The following is a 12,257-nucleotide window of genomic DNA, read 5'->3' as shown; positions in this document are numbered from 1 at the left end:
TGGTCGTGACATGTGTGTGCAGTAAACTCACTCACCCCTTACAACACACACAAACACCCACTTAGGTTTTAGGGTTGTTCAAGTTTTTAGCAGCTTGTGAAAAAGGAGTTTTGGGTGTTGTTTGGTACGCTCCCTCACAGCTAATGGCCCCTGAAACAGTAATGAGGCAGTTTGGTGAACTCAGACTGAGTTTGCGTACCAAACTGTTCTGTGGTAGGAGTACTGTAGATTAAACACCTTGCAGCGTTCTCTCTTGATGCTTCCCCTCTTTGAAAGACAGGTAGCGCAACCTGTGGCGACACTGCCCCGGATTCGCTGTCAGCAAACACCCTGACCCTATCAGCCTGGCAGAGATGGTCCACACATACACACTCCTTCTCCATGTGTCACACGGCTAGTTATTAGGAGTCTGACTGCTGCAGGATGGGGCGATTCAAATTTCCATTCCTGAGCCATCATTAGGGTCTAGAATTAGAAGCTAGAAAACACAGGGCTGCTGGTTGCTCAGCAGACAACAGCACGCATCGCAGCAGTGCGAAGGAAGACAGCTACAGAACTGAGCACAGGCTAGAGACTTTCTAAAGCCAAAGAGTACATGACAACAGGCACTGTTAAGCGTGGCTGATTCGATTGCAGAAAAGAGGCTTAGGTGGCAGTAAATCCTCAGGGAGAGGGAGGAGGAAAACCTAATTGCTTTTAATTGCACTTGCTGTTCAGTCTCATAACGGACTTGTTTTCAGGCAGCCGGTGTGACTTTCACTCATTTTGGTGAGTTGTTTCATTGTTTATTTATTTTCTGTTGTATATTCTGGGGTGTTTGTTGTACCCTGTGTACAGTGGCTCCATGTTTGTTGTGTTTGTGTGAAAGTTTAGTCAACAAGTTGGGGGATTTCTTAGTGTTGTGTCAAAGATCTAATAGATAAAATGTGTGTGAGATGAGGCCAGTGACAAAGGTGACTAGTGTTAAAAAAAACTGGGGCAATCAGGGAGCAGCAGATAGTCATCACACTGCTGCAAGCTGAGTTTGGAATTCTGTTATTTCAACAGCCGGCATACGCCTTCTTCTCGCTCCATCTCTTCTCTCTCCCTCCTTTTCTCTGTGTCACTCTTGGAAGGAAACAATTACAGATCTGTTTCAGAGCTTGTGTGGGTGGTTTCTTATTAGCCCTGCTCTAAGAATCTGTCCCTCAGTTAGAAGTCTACTTTCCAGCCCTCACAAGCTCTTTCTGTGCTGATTTTGTTTGTTCCTTTTCTCATTCTCTAGATAACTTACAGCCCAGCAAGGATCAGGGAGCGGGTGTCCCGGAGCAGTTCACTGGCCTCCTGCACGGATCCTCTCCTGTCTTCGACTGCCGTGAGGAGCCCTTCAGGTTTCCAGGTGTTCTGCCGCCCAGCCAGAACCAGCAAGAATCAAGAAAAACGGCCAAAGTAAAAGAGGAAATAGCAGCAGCTGCACCACCAACTAGCCGTCCCAGTATGGCTGCCATCCTGACAGACTGTGATCCAAAAGCAATTTATGCAACTGTGAACAAGGAGTCCAGAGACTTAGGGGCTGGAGCTTCCATTAGGAAGCGGCCTCCTGGGGACCTGAAGCTGGGACGCAGCCTCTCCAAGTCTGATTCAGACTTGCTGGTGTCGCCTCCTAATGAGGAGGATGGAGGACTGGGAAGCCGTAGCGAGTCGGTTTCTAACTGTAGCACTAGCAAGAAAAGGCTTGAGAAATCTCCCTCTTTCACCTCAGAATGGGATGAGGTAAGTGTTCGGTATATTCACATAGATGTAAAAGTACTTTTTGGTAATGTAGTCCCTGTCTATACTGTACAAAGGAACAGTGGAGACTATAGGTCAGTGTTGACTAATGCTAAAGATTTTGAAAGGTGTATAATACATTAATACACCAGGTAGGAACCTAGCATACAAACAAATTATCCTGAGATACAGTTGCACAACGTGTGTAAAAATACGTTGAAACTGAAACTGTAAGCAGCGTTGTTTCTAAAAGATTGTCCTGAAAAGCCACAGTATTCGCAATGAAAAAACATGTCAACCAGAGCAGCAGTGTGTCTCCTCGATGTCTTTAATCATTTTTGGACAATGAGGGAACGCTATCAATCGCACAGACGAACAAGCTGATCCAGGGCTGACAAACTGACAGACATTAACCATGAGTAGAGGCAATTCACCGTTGGTTCTAGTCCCTATGTGGAGATTGCTGAAAATGTTAATATAGAAAATGAGCAGTCTTCCATCCATCCATTATCTCTACTGCTTATTCCTGAATAAGCCAATCCCAGCTGACACTGGGCGAGAGGCTGGGTACAACCTGGACAGGTCGCCACTCTATCACAGGCCTGACATGTAGACAACCAACCAACCACGCACACTCACGCTCACTCCTACGGGCAATTTAGAGAAATTGGCCATAGGAGTGAGTCAACCTAAGCTGCATGTCTTTGGACTGTGGGAGGAAGCCAGAGCACCCGGAGAGAACCCACGCAGGCTCAGGGAGAACATGCAGACTCCACACACAAAGGCCACGGGTCAGATGACCGGTCTTATCCTTTAATATTATGTGGATTGCATGCATTATGAGGCTCTGCTACAGTAATGAACTAATTAAGACGTATTTTTCCAAGCACAAACATTAACTTTTCAACAGTAGATTTAGAGCATTAATCCAAATTTTAAATGGTCTGTGCAAGGAAGTAGACCTAAAGCTCGTTTAGACCAGTAACACATTCACCCACTTGCGTACACAAAGACTCTCTCTCTCGCGCACGTACACACACACACACACACACACACACACACACACAGGTGGCTTCACTGTGGGCAGCTTGGGGTTCAGGGTCTTGCCCACTTCTTCATGTGGACTGGAGTAGACAGGGATCGAACCACCATGCAGATAGGAGACAACCCTCTCTACCTCCTGAGCCACGGCTGACACTTATACAAGTTGTATGACTATACTGTGTAGATTCCTCTTGTGTGCAGTGTTCTTCCTTTATTTATTTGTTTGTTTGTTTATTTGTGCATCACCTCACTTGTTAGATTTAAAGCGTTGCAGCCACAAGACACTTGCCTGCAACACTGACTGAATGAACATCTCAGTATTTTCTGACTGTAGTCAACAAAGAATGCTTTTGTTCTGCCAACTCAAAGCCCACCTGATGTCCTGACGGGCACGGTGTGCACGTGGAGCTTTTCTGTACATTGTTTTGAACACAACCTTCAGCAAATACAGTGACTGTGTTAAAAAAAAGTTTGCTTGTGTAAATGGTGAAAACATTTAGACTATGACAAAATGCACTTTTGCAACATCTTTCTCAATTCTGTTCAGAAAATTTCAAGTGGCTTTAAATTGATCTATTTTTATGTTCTTAGTCTTGTCTGGTGTTTGTTACTGCTGTGGTTATTTATAACTAAATATGCCCCCTCCACTGAGTGCTTTAATGGTTTGTCTGGGATGTAGATAAACAGCTGATCAGAGCGATGTGAGGAGAGATTAGTGAAGGCAAGGGGATGAGGATAAAACGACAGAGAAGCTGAGAGAGTAAGACGAGTCAGAGATTTGGAAACTGAGATTCAGAGAGAACATGCAACCTGCAGATATCGCTCTCCTCCCAAATCGGCTCCTCCGCTCACAAAGGCGTGTGACTCCGTGAGTCTCTGCGGGAACAGGCAACCTATCATACAAACATAACACACAAATATACGATGATTTCAAGGCAAACTTCCTTTTCCTGCTTACATCAGCATATTTTTTTTAACATAATGTTAGTGTTTATGAACTGTGATTAAAGTACAAATAACAGTGAATGAGCAGAGGTACAGTCATAGAAGCCTGGGCTCAGGATTAATTATATCCTCTAAGCTTCTCTCTGAAGTTTTACAATAAGCTATCCTAGTCTGCTTTACCATGTATGATGCCAGACCATCTAGATCAAATCATGGGCTCAGGCCGCTCTAACACTTTCTCCCTCCACATTGAGGAGATCGTATTACTGCCTAGTGTTCTTTTACATGATGCAATCAGAATAGCCACAGCTGGGATAATAGCGGCTTTGAGGTCGATATCCTGGCTGCTATGGACTGTGGTTTGGATGTGGGTGGAGGCCAGGCCTGAAGAAAAGTCAATGAAATACAAAATATCTCTGTAAAACTTGGAGTAGATGTTGGCCAGTACCACTGATACCAGTATTAGACTGTGTTCTAGCTTCTCAGACTCACCTTTTGATGTAACACAGTTCAGGCCGAACCAAAAAGAGAACAACTCAACCCTAATTATGATTTACTGTTGCATTGTTTGCATTGCTGTATACAGCTTATGGCCCGACACTATTATGTGATTGCTGCTTCTATTTACTCATCTCTGCTGTGGTGACTTTATGAGTTACCAGTTATATGCTGCCATAAACGGTGCCAGATGTTGTGTTGATGATTTATGCAGTTCTGTTCTCGGTGACGGTGGTAAATAGTCACACCCCCAACCCGAAGCAGGGATGCTGTAGTTGAGGTGGAGGTCTGTGAGATGCCATACATGCATCTTGCAGACTGACCTGATGTTTGTTCTAAGCTCATAGCACCTTTCTAGCTTGAAGGCAAAGCACAACACCTTGGCAGCATGACTGATTTATTCTTGTGTACAGTCACTATAACCTTGTCATTCATTTATTTATTTATTTAGAGCACCACAAGAAAGGCTTTCACCTTGATCTTCTTCAGCACACTCAGACATGAAACCATAACCTCAAGTATAGTGTCATTAAAGTCTGTAAATGAGAAAATTGGAATGTAATATTTGTAGTTAATGGCAGAAACCGACCTCCCGTACTTGTCTGTATTCAGTCAGTGGATGCCACGGTAAAGAACCTCCCTTCATTATTGAGTGGAACACAAAGTAAAACCATGTTTTGACTTGTCTGCTCACTCTGTTGACTTCTTAGGATTTCTCAAGCTTGACATTTTGTAACCATCATGGCATTTCTGTGTACTGTAGTGCTGTATTTAGACTTGCAACTAACAGTCAAGTATTATATACAGGCATTATTGATTTATTAATCTTTAACTTTGCAAAAGGATATTTAGTCTGCAAGTATCACAGATTATAGCCTGACTATTCTGGATATTTGAGGCTGATATTTGGTTTAAAGTTATAATTCTTAAGATTTTCATGAACATAAAAAAACAATCTTAAAAAAAGTCTCTTATATTTGTAAGGCAAAATGCATGCTACGTGGGACACTTCATGAAAGGGAGAGAGGGACGACACCTTGTGCGTTTGAATCTTCCCCTTTCAAACCAGTCTAATTATGCAGTTTGTTGAACACCTCAGCTCCTCAGACTTGAGGGATGTGGCCTCCGAGCGCGTGACAGGATTACGGCCATGACGTTATATGGTTATTGGAGATTTCTGCTCTTTGTTCAGCAGCTTGTAATAATCCTGAAACTCTTCTTTTGTCTTCTCCCTGCTGCTTCTGCATTGATGACCTGAGTAGAACAATCACGACAGTTGTTCTGGTTGTAAAAGAGAAGCTGGAGAGGAGGATGCAAAACAGCGGGGTATCACTGTCCTCTTACACAAGCATGCGACAGGAGAACAGGATCTATTATTGGCTTCTAACTGAAGAGGAGATCATACCAGTGAAAAGAAAATACAGTCTCAGGCAATGGCTTCATTTATGCACCAAACAAGTGAACTGCCCAGCTTTAAGTTCATCCAAATGTCTGAAGGGTGCTTTGAAATCCTCAAGTAGGCTGCTGGCAAAGAGCACCATATTTCATTCTTAATTATCCATTCATCCCACGGGAGTGCCTTTTATTTACTCCACAGCCTGACGGCCACAAAATAAAATTGTTTTGACCATATAATAACAATGCAGTTGACCTTGAAAACATATGCCTTCTCTGGTAGTCAGTGCTGTCATCACTGTACCGCAGAATCAGATGTGAACCACAGATTCTGCCTCTGATGGAAGTAATGTACAGTATGTGTAAGTTCCTAGTGACGCCTCCTGTCACTGTGCATAGACTGGATTTGTGTGTGAACTAATCTGTCAGCTCTGCCTTAAAAAGGATGCACTGAAGAATCCACCTTTTATAATTAATGAAAATCATTGCTCGGTTTAGTATTATATGACACTGTTTCCCAAATGTAGTTTGTCACTTGATAGTAGTGAGATGTTTATCAGAAGCCTTTGTAGCTTCTAGAAGCATATATTATTTTTGAAAGGCAATTCCTTTTGTCCAATTTAGGAGCCCTACTTAATGTTAATTGAACTCAGAAGCCTATTTATTCTCTCTTGAATAGTGATTCAGATGCCTGGGAGTCATGTGCCAAAAGCACAAGGCAAGAACCCTGAATCTTTCTTCTCCATTTCCTTTCAGGGGAACAAGCCTGCATTTGCTTGAAATGGAAATATTCACACTGCTGAAGTAAAGTGCATATCAAATGAGAGAGGAGTGTGGGGAATGTAGTTGGAAGTTTGATTGGACATGACCTGTAGCCTGCACTCGCTTTAATGATGTTGGAAGTGTCCATTGAAAGTTGAAGTCCCGTCTCTATTCATTCTCTCTCTGCTGTACCGCTCCATCTACAGTTGTTTCTCTGCTCGCTCTGAGCGGCTGTGGCAGCCATCTTGCCAGTCTCAACCGACTGCTCTGGAGCACTCTACTGAGCTGTGTGGCGCTATTTGGCCGAGGGGGTCACAGAACATTACCAAACCCACCCCCCAAATGCATATACACCCCTCTTTAAAAACATCTTTTTCTTTTTTTAAAATTTGGTTTGTTAAATATTCCAGTTCTCACACCCTTCTCCCTTTTTATTCCTCATCCCCCCCCTTCTTTTCTACACATGAACTACTTGGATACACAGCCTCTGGTTTCTAGATGAGGAGATTTGACTTGCATGAGGTCTTGGCCTATGCATCTCTCCATTTTAGGAGCTCTGAGTGCATGTGTGTTTTGTGCTGGTGTGTAAAGTGCATGCTAATGTGGGTTGGTCTTGGTCCTTGGGATCAGACTGAAGATGACAATCCAGGGGGCACATTTTGTGGGCCAGCACACTGAGCTCCACAGATGGGAGGAGAGAAAGGCAGCGACAGGAGAGGGCTGCCGTCCACAGCCCCACTTCACTTTAACTTGATTTACTCCACAGATCCAGTAGCCACTATGAAACCAGCTTTTGTGAGTATTGATTCATTTTTAGACAGCAGCTCCTCTGGAGCCTCATTAATCTTTTCTATCTGCTATAAATGAATTGAATGAGGAAAATAAGTGATGCTTTTTAGTATTTCCATGGATATTATATTTCCTGTAAAGTCTGATTGGTATGCACTGAGTGAAACTTGTCGCTTTATTTGCTAAATGCAGCAAAATGTGCTCAACACACTCATATTGTCCTACTTTCGAGTGCTTTCTTAAAAAGGCTAACCCCCTATGGCATTGTTAAACTCATCCAGTAGCCACTCATTGTTCTTCTGTTGTCTTCTTGTATTGTTATGTTCCTGAAGTCATTGTTGATTTGGGCAGCTTTTGTTTTCTGTGAGGAGAGAAGTGGCCTTGTGCTTTGGTATGAACAAGTCTCATGTGACATGAGTGTGTGAGACCAAACCAAATTGTGGGCGTGTGTCATGTCCCATTGCTGCCAACAGGGGAAATCTGTTCTCTTCTCCCCACCAGGGGAGAAACAATACTTAGTGTTCCTCTAGTCTAATCATTGGAGAGAAGTGATGCCCTTTCTGTTCTAAGTTGTACAAAGGATTTCAACTTAATTCAGTTTATTAGAAGATGTGTGTATTTCTACATTCTTTGGAGATGATCTGACAAAGTTTTGAAGTTGTATGGAAGGCACATTGTTCCAAAAAGTGCAAGCATGACATTGGGCTATTTCAGGAAGATGTTAATGTGTCTGCTGACGGTGCTTTGCCCCACTGAGGTGTTGGCACTTGCTTTAGACAGTGCTCTGTTTGTGTTCCTCTTGATGCCATTCACCAGTCCATAGTTTTCATCCAGCCCTTGTTTCAGTGCCAGCTTGCCAGTTTGGGCACACTTTCTCTGCTGCAGCCTTTTGTTTCATCCTAAAAAAGCTGTGCCAGGCATCCTTTAGCTCACCCACCACCCTGCTCTCTGAGCTTCACTTGCATATTCTCAAGGCTGTTAATGCAAAACACTTTGTTTTCAAATGCCACTAAAATAGCAGGCAGGTTAATGTGCTCAGCCATTCTAGTACAGTGGGTCTGCTGTAACGAGCAGGATAAATGGGTTTCTGTGTCTTTAATCTCACCCTGAGCATCTTTTTTCACTGCTGCCTACCCAGCTGTTGACCTCCGCCCTGCTGCTGACTTCTGACCTTCTTTATTGTATGTCTTTGCTCAGAGTGAGCCCCTCTCACAACAGATGCTTCTTCATTTCAGGTCGCTGTATTAATACGATCCTGCAGGAGAACAAGACATTCCTCTCTTATGTCATTTCTCACAGCACCAAGGTTTTGTCCTCAACCGTGAAATTCAGAGGCTTTTTCTTGTTGTGAATGTGTTTTACCTTGAGGAAATCACTGGGCCGTGTCTCCTGATAAGGAGATATTTACCCTACTCCAGCATTATATCATATCTGCCTTTCACGGTAGCTGCTTCTACATCTGATTGGACCAGCCAGTATTCCTTTTTCCATTATACTGGGCAAGTGATGCTGATAAACCGAGACTGAATGCAGCTAGGCTTTTTTCGTTCTTACGTCCATGTGTATATTTGCATAGTTTAAATGAAAAGGCTTGACTGAGAGTGAGCTTATTTAAAATGCAACCAGTCATCCTTATTACTTCCTTCTTATACACTGCAGCATGAGGCATTCAGAAAGCCACCCTGAGGTTATTGCAGATGCATCAGATGAGGGCAGAATATTAAAACCTCTGCTTCAGTATCTAAAAGGCATGTCTTACCTCCTGAGAGCCAAAACATAACCTTGGTAATTTAATTGTATGTCAGAACAAGATCACCACTTCTTATGGTTCTACTTCTGCTCATTACTGAGTAATGATGCCAACCGCGGTCACTTTATTAGACACAAACACTGGCCTCCCCTCATTATCACAGACGTTACAACAGCTCTGTGTGAGTGTGATTTTACATATTGGAGCCCTGATTAATGCTGATGTTCATCAGCAGCTTTCTAACTGAACTTTGTCCTGCCGAGGTCTGATCATTTAGGTCATTATGAGTACAGAAATGCATCACATTGGATCCTTTTAATAAATAAATGAAAAATGAGAACAGAAGAAGCCATGTCTAGCTGAACAAACTTGCAATACTTATAATAAAAATACAGGGGTTTCACATGTCTGCAGGAAAAATGTCAGCTAACAGGTAAATTAAGAGAGGTGTTCTTAGATTCATGCTATTCATATTGTTTAGACTGCTAGCACAGGAAACAGACATTCCTAAAAATAAAAATAAGATCCTTTGCAACAAACTGTATTCACATATTGACATTCTTGCTGAGAGTTAGATGAGTACATACATACATCTGCCTTACAGAAGAGCATTGTACGTACACAGAGAGCCAGTGCACAGGAGTCAAATTCCTCGTGTGTCCAACCAATAAAGCTGATTCTGATTTTTAAATATGATGATTTTTGAAGCTCTAACCAGCAGCTGGTTAGCTTAGCATAGCATAAACACTGGGAACGGGGGGAAACAGCTTGCCTGGTTCTGTCCTAAGGTAATTAAATGAGCTCCTTCTTTTTTTAATGCTCAGTAATTAACGTCTTATCTCATTTGTTTTATGTGTCAAATGCCAAGATAACATGGGGTGCATTTACAGATGCTATTGCTGGACTCTTTTTTTTTTTTTTTTTTTTTGGCCAGTAACAGTGACTTCCTGGAGTCTGCCCTGCTTGCCTGGTAGCCAAGACAAAGAAAGGTTTTTTTTTGCATAACACACATTTTTTTAGCCTAGCCTCACTGATATAATAGGAGTAGACAAAATAATACAAACACCTAGCACAATGCAACTCAACGGCATCGGACACTCCATCTTCCAAATGATCACACAGTTGAATCGCCTCTTTGTCCAGTAATTAGTTCTATGCTAAGCTAACTAGCTGCTGGCTGTAGCCTTATATTTAATAGATATCTGCTATATGAGAGTGCTGTTGATCTTCTCATCTAACTCTCTGCAAGATTTCCCAAAATGTTGAATTAATCATTTGGTGGAGCATCATGCATGTTGTTTTTTGTTGATTTTCACCTCAAATCCACGTGGGGAGTATTTTCTGTTTGGTTAAATCCAGTTTGTCGTCTATAAAGTGTGACAAAGCAGAGGCCAGTCACATGCAGAGATGCTCTTATACAAACGATAGCCACCGATTTTTGCTGACTCATCTGAGTATTTGCTCAGGTAGGAGAAATGCTGTCAATTCACCATCACCTTCCTGTTTAATGACTGATGCAGTGAACATGTGGTGTCGATAGATGGAGGTTATTTGTCAAGCTTGTCTTGCTAATCTACCATCTGGTTGATATGCAAGGGTCTAATGAACAGTATGGAGAAGTAACTTTGGGCAGATGGATAAAATAATGTGATCCTCCCAGTGCCCTTTGTTTCACACCTCTCCCTTTGTTCTTTCCTTGCTTGAAACTAGTGGTGTTTTGAATCCTGAGGATTCGTGTTGAAATAACAGACGGGCTAGTGTATAAGAGTCATGCATTGTACTGTACACTGCAGCTCAGTGTGCTCCTCAGGTTGCCTGATGGCTGTACACTTTTTCAAAACATTTCCCCCTCTTCAACCCCACCTACTATTTATTAATGTCATCAGTACAAACACATTGCTTCTGTGCTAGATGTGAATGTTTTCAATATCAGCTGTGAAGACCTTTGTATAAAACAGGATGATTATAATAGCCTAGTCAAAGGATAGGTGGCATAGTGAAGGTACAGTAGTTGCACAGAAGGAAGGCAAACCAAAGCCCTACATTGCTTCTGTGCTAGATGTGAATGTTTTCAATATCAGCTGTGAAGACCTTTGTATAAAACAGGATGATTATAATAGCCTAGTCAAAGGATAGGTGGCATAGTGAAGGTACAGTAGTTGCACAGAAGGAAGGCAAACCAAAGCCCTGAATTCTCTCTCAACAGACAAGAATCCCCCCCCCCGCCACAAAACAACGAAGATCAAATTCCGCTGAAAGCGTAAGACTTCCATATTTATATAAATGTCTCCTGGTCGTTTTGGGGTTTGGGTCTTTTGTCTTCTGGGGTCTTCTTTGTAGAGGTAGATGGGATTCTTTTGGGCTTGATTGAATCGTTTTGGAATGGCATAATCTCAGTGATTAGATATTTATTCTTCTGAGAAAGTCTGGAAGCTTTACTTTACTATTAACTATCCAGTCTGACATTGGCACATTTAAATAGATGCACCATTCTTCAAAATGAGATTTTTCTCTCTGCTTTTTTTTTTTGTTTGTTTTTTACAGACATTTCACTTCTAATTAATACCACATCCCTGCTAAACATCATGTACTGACTGATGATGAGAACCTACCATATGTAAACTTGGGTGTCCTGATGACACTTAATGCCTTATGAGGACAGATAACTGGGACCTTTAGAGCAGCAGACAACACCTGGACTCTGTAGCCAGTAGAAAGGCAATCGCCTGATGAAATATTTACAAAATGGCACAATAAAGATAGCAGTTCACTCCAGTTTATAAATTGTGGCCTTATTCTCAAAGGGAGCTGGAGTGCTAGAGACAGGTGTGACAGCAGCACTGTCAGTCTCCAGATTATCTCCACTACCAGCGTCCATGTATACTCAGCCCTGGACTGGCCGAAGCTACACATTGTCCTATGGCAGGCAGCGACTCACTACTGCTTCAGTGCCTTTATGAAATTCATTTAAAGGAAATAACATTCATTATTCCAGTTGTGTGTGTCCACATGTGCACATGTGTATGACATATGGATATTAGTGGCCATGCCTGGAGACAGTGTCATAGTTCAGTTGTGCATTGCGGTCACTACAGTAGTCAGCTATTTAAAAGCTGTTTTCTTGTATGTGCATGGGTTCTGGTTGTGTAGTTGCATATCACCCACTGCAGTGGACATCAGGGGCTCATCCCACACTCTGCCACCCACTGGTCGGCCATTGTTAAGTGCAACAATAATTTTTTAAACCAAGATGGCTGACAAAAAGCTACAAAGGCTGAGCATTTTAGGATTATCTTGTCCTTACCCTTGGAGTTAAAAAAAAAAA

The 12,257-nt window shown here is 42.4% G+C and overlaps 1 protein-coding gene across 1 annotated transcript in view; it reads left to right on the top strand.

Moving 5' to 3' along the window:
* Positions 1-12,257, top strand: part of LOC109966064 (ankyrin repeat and SAM domain-containing protein 1A) — a 59,567-nt gene that overhangs the window by 27,975 nt on the left and 19,335 nt on the right. The window contains 1 exon segment of the mRNA XM_020610642.1: positions 1,265-1,752. Coding sequence (XP_020466298.1) covers positions 1,265-1,752 — 488 coding nt within the window.

This window comes from Monopterus albus, unplaced genomic scaffold, assembly GCF_001952655.1.
Source record: "Monopterus albus unplaced genomic scaffold, M_albus_1.0 scaffold106.1, whole genome shotgun sequence".
NCBI classification, from domain to species: domain Eukaryota; kingdom Metazoa; phylum Chordata; class Actinopteri; order Synbranchiformes; family Synbranchidae; genus Monopterus; species Monopterus albus.
The sequence above is the reverse complement of the archived record's forward strand: the minus strand, read 5'-3'. Positions and strand labels throughout refer to the sequence as shown.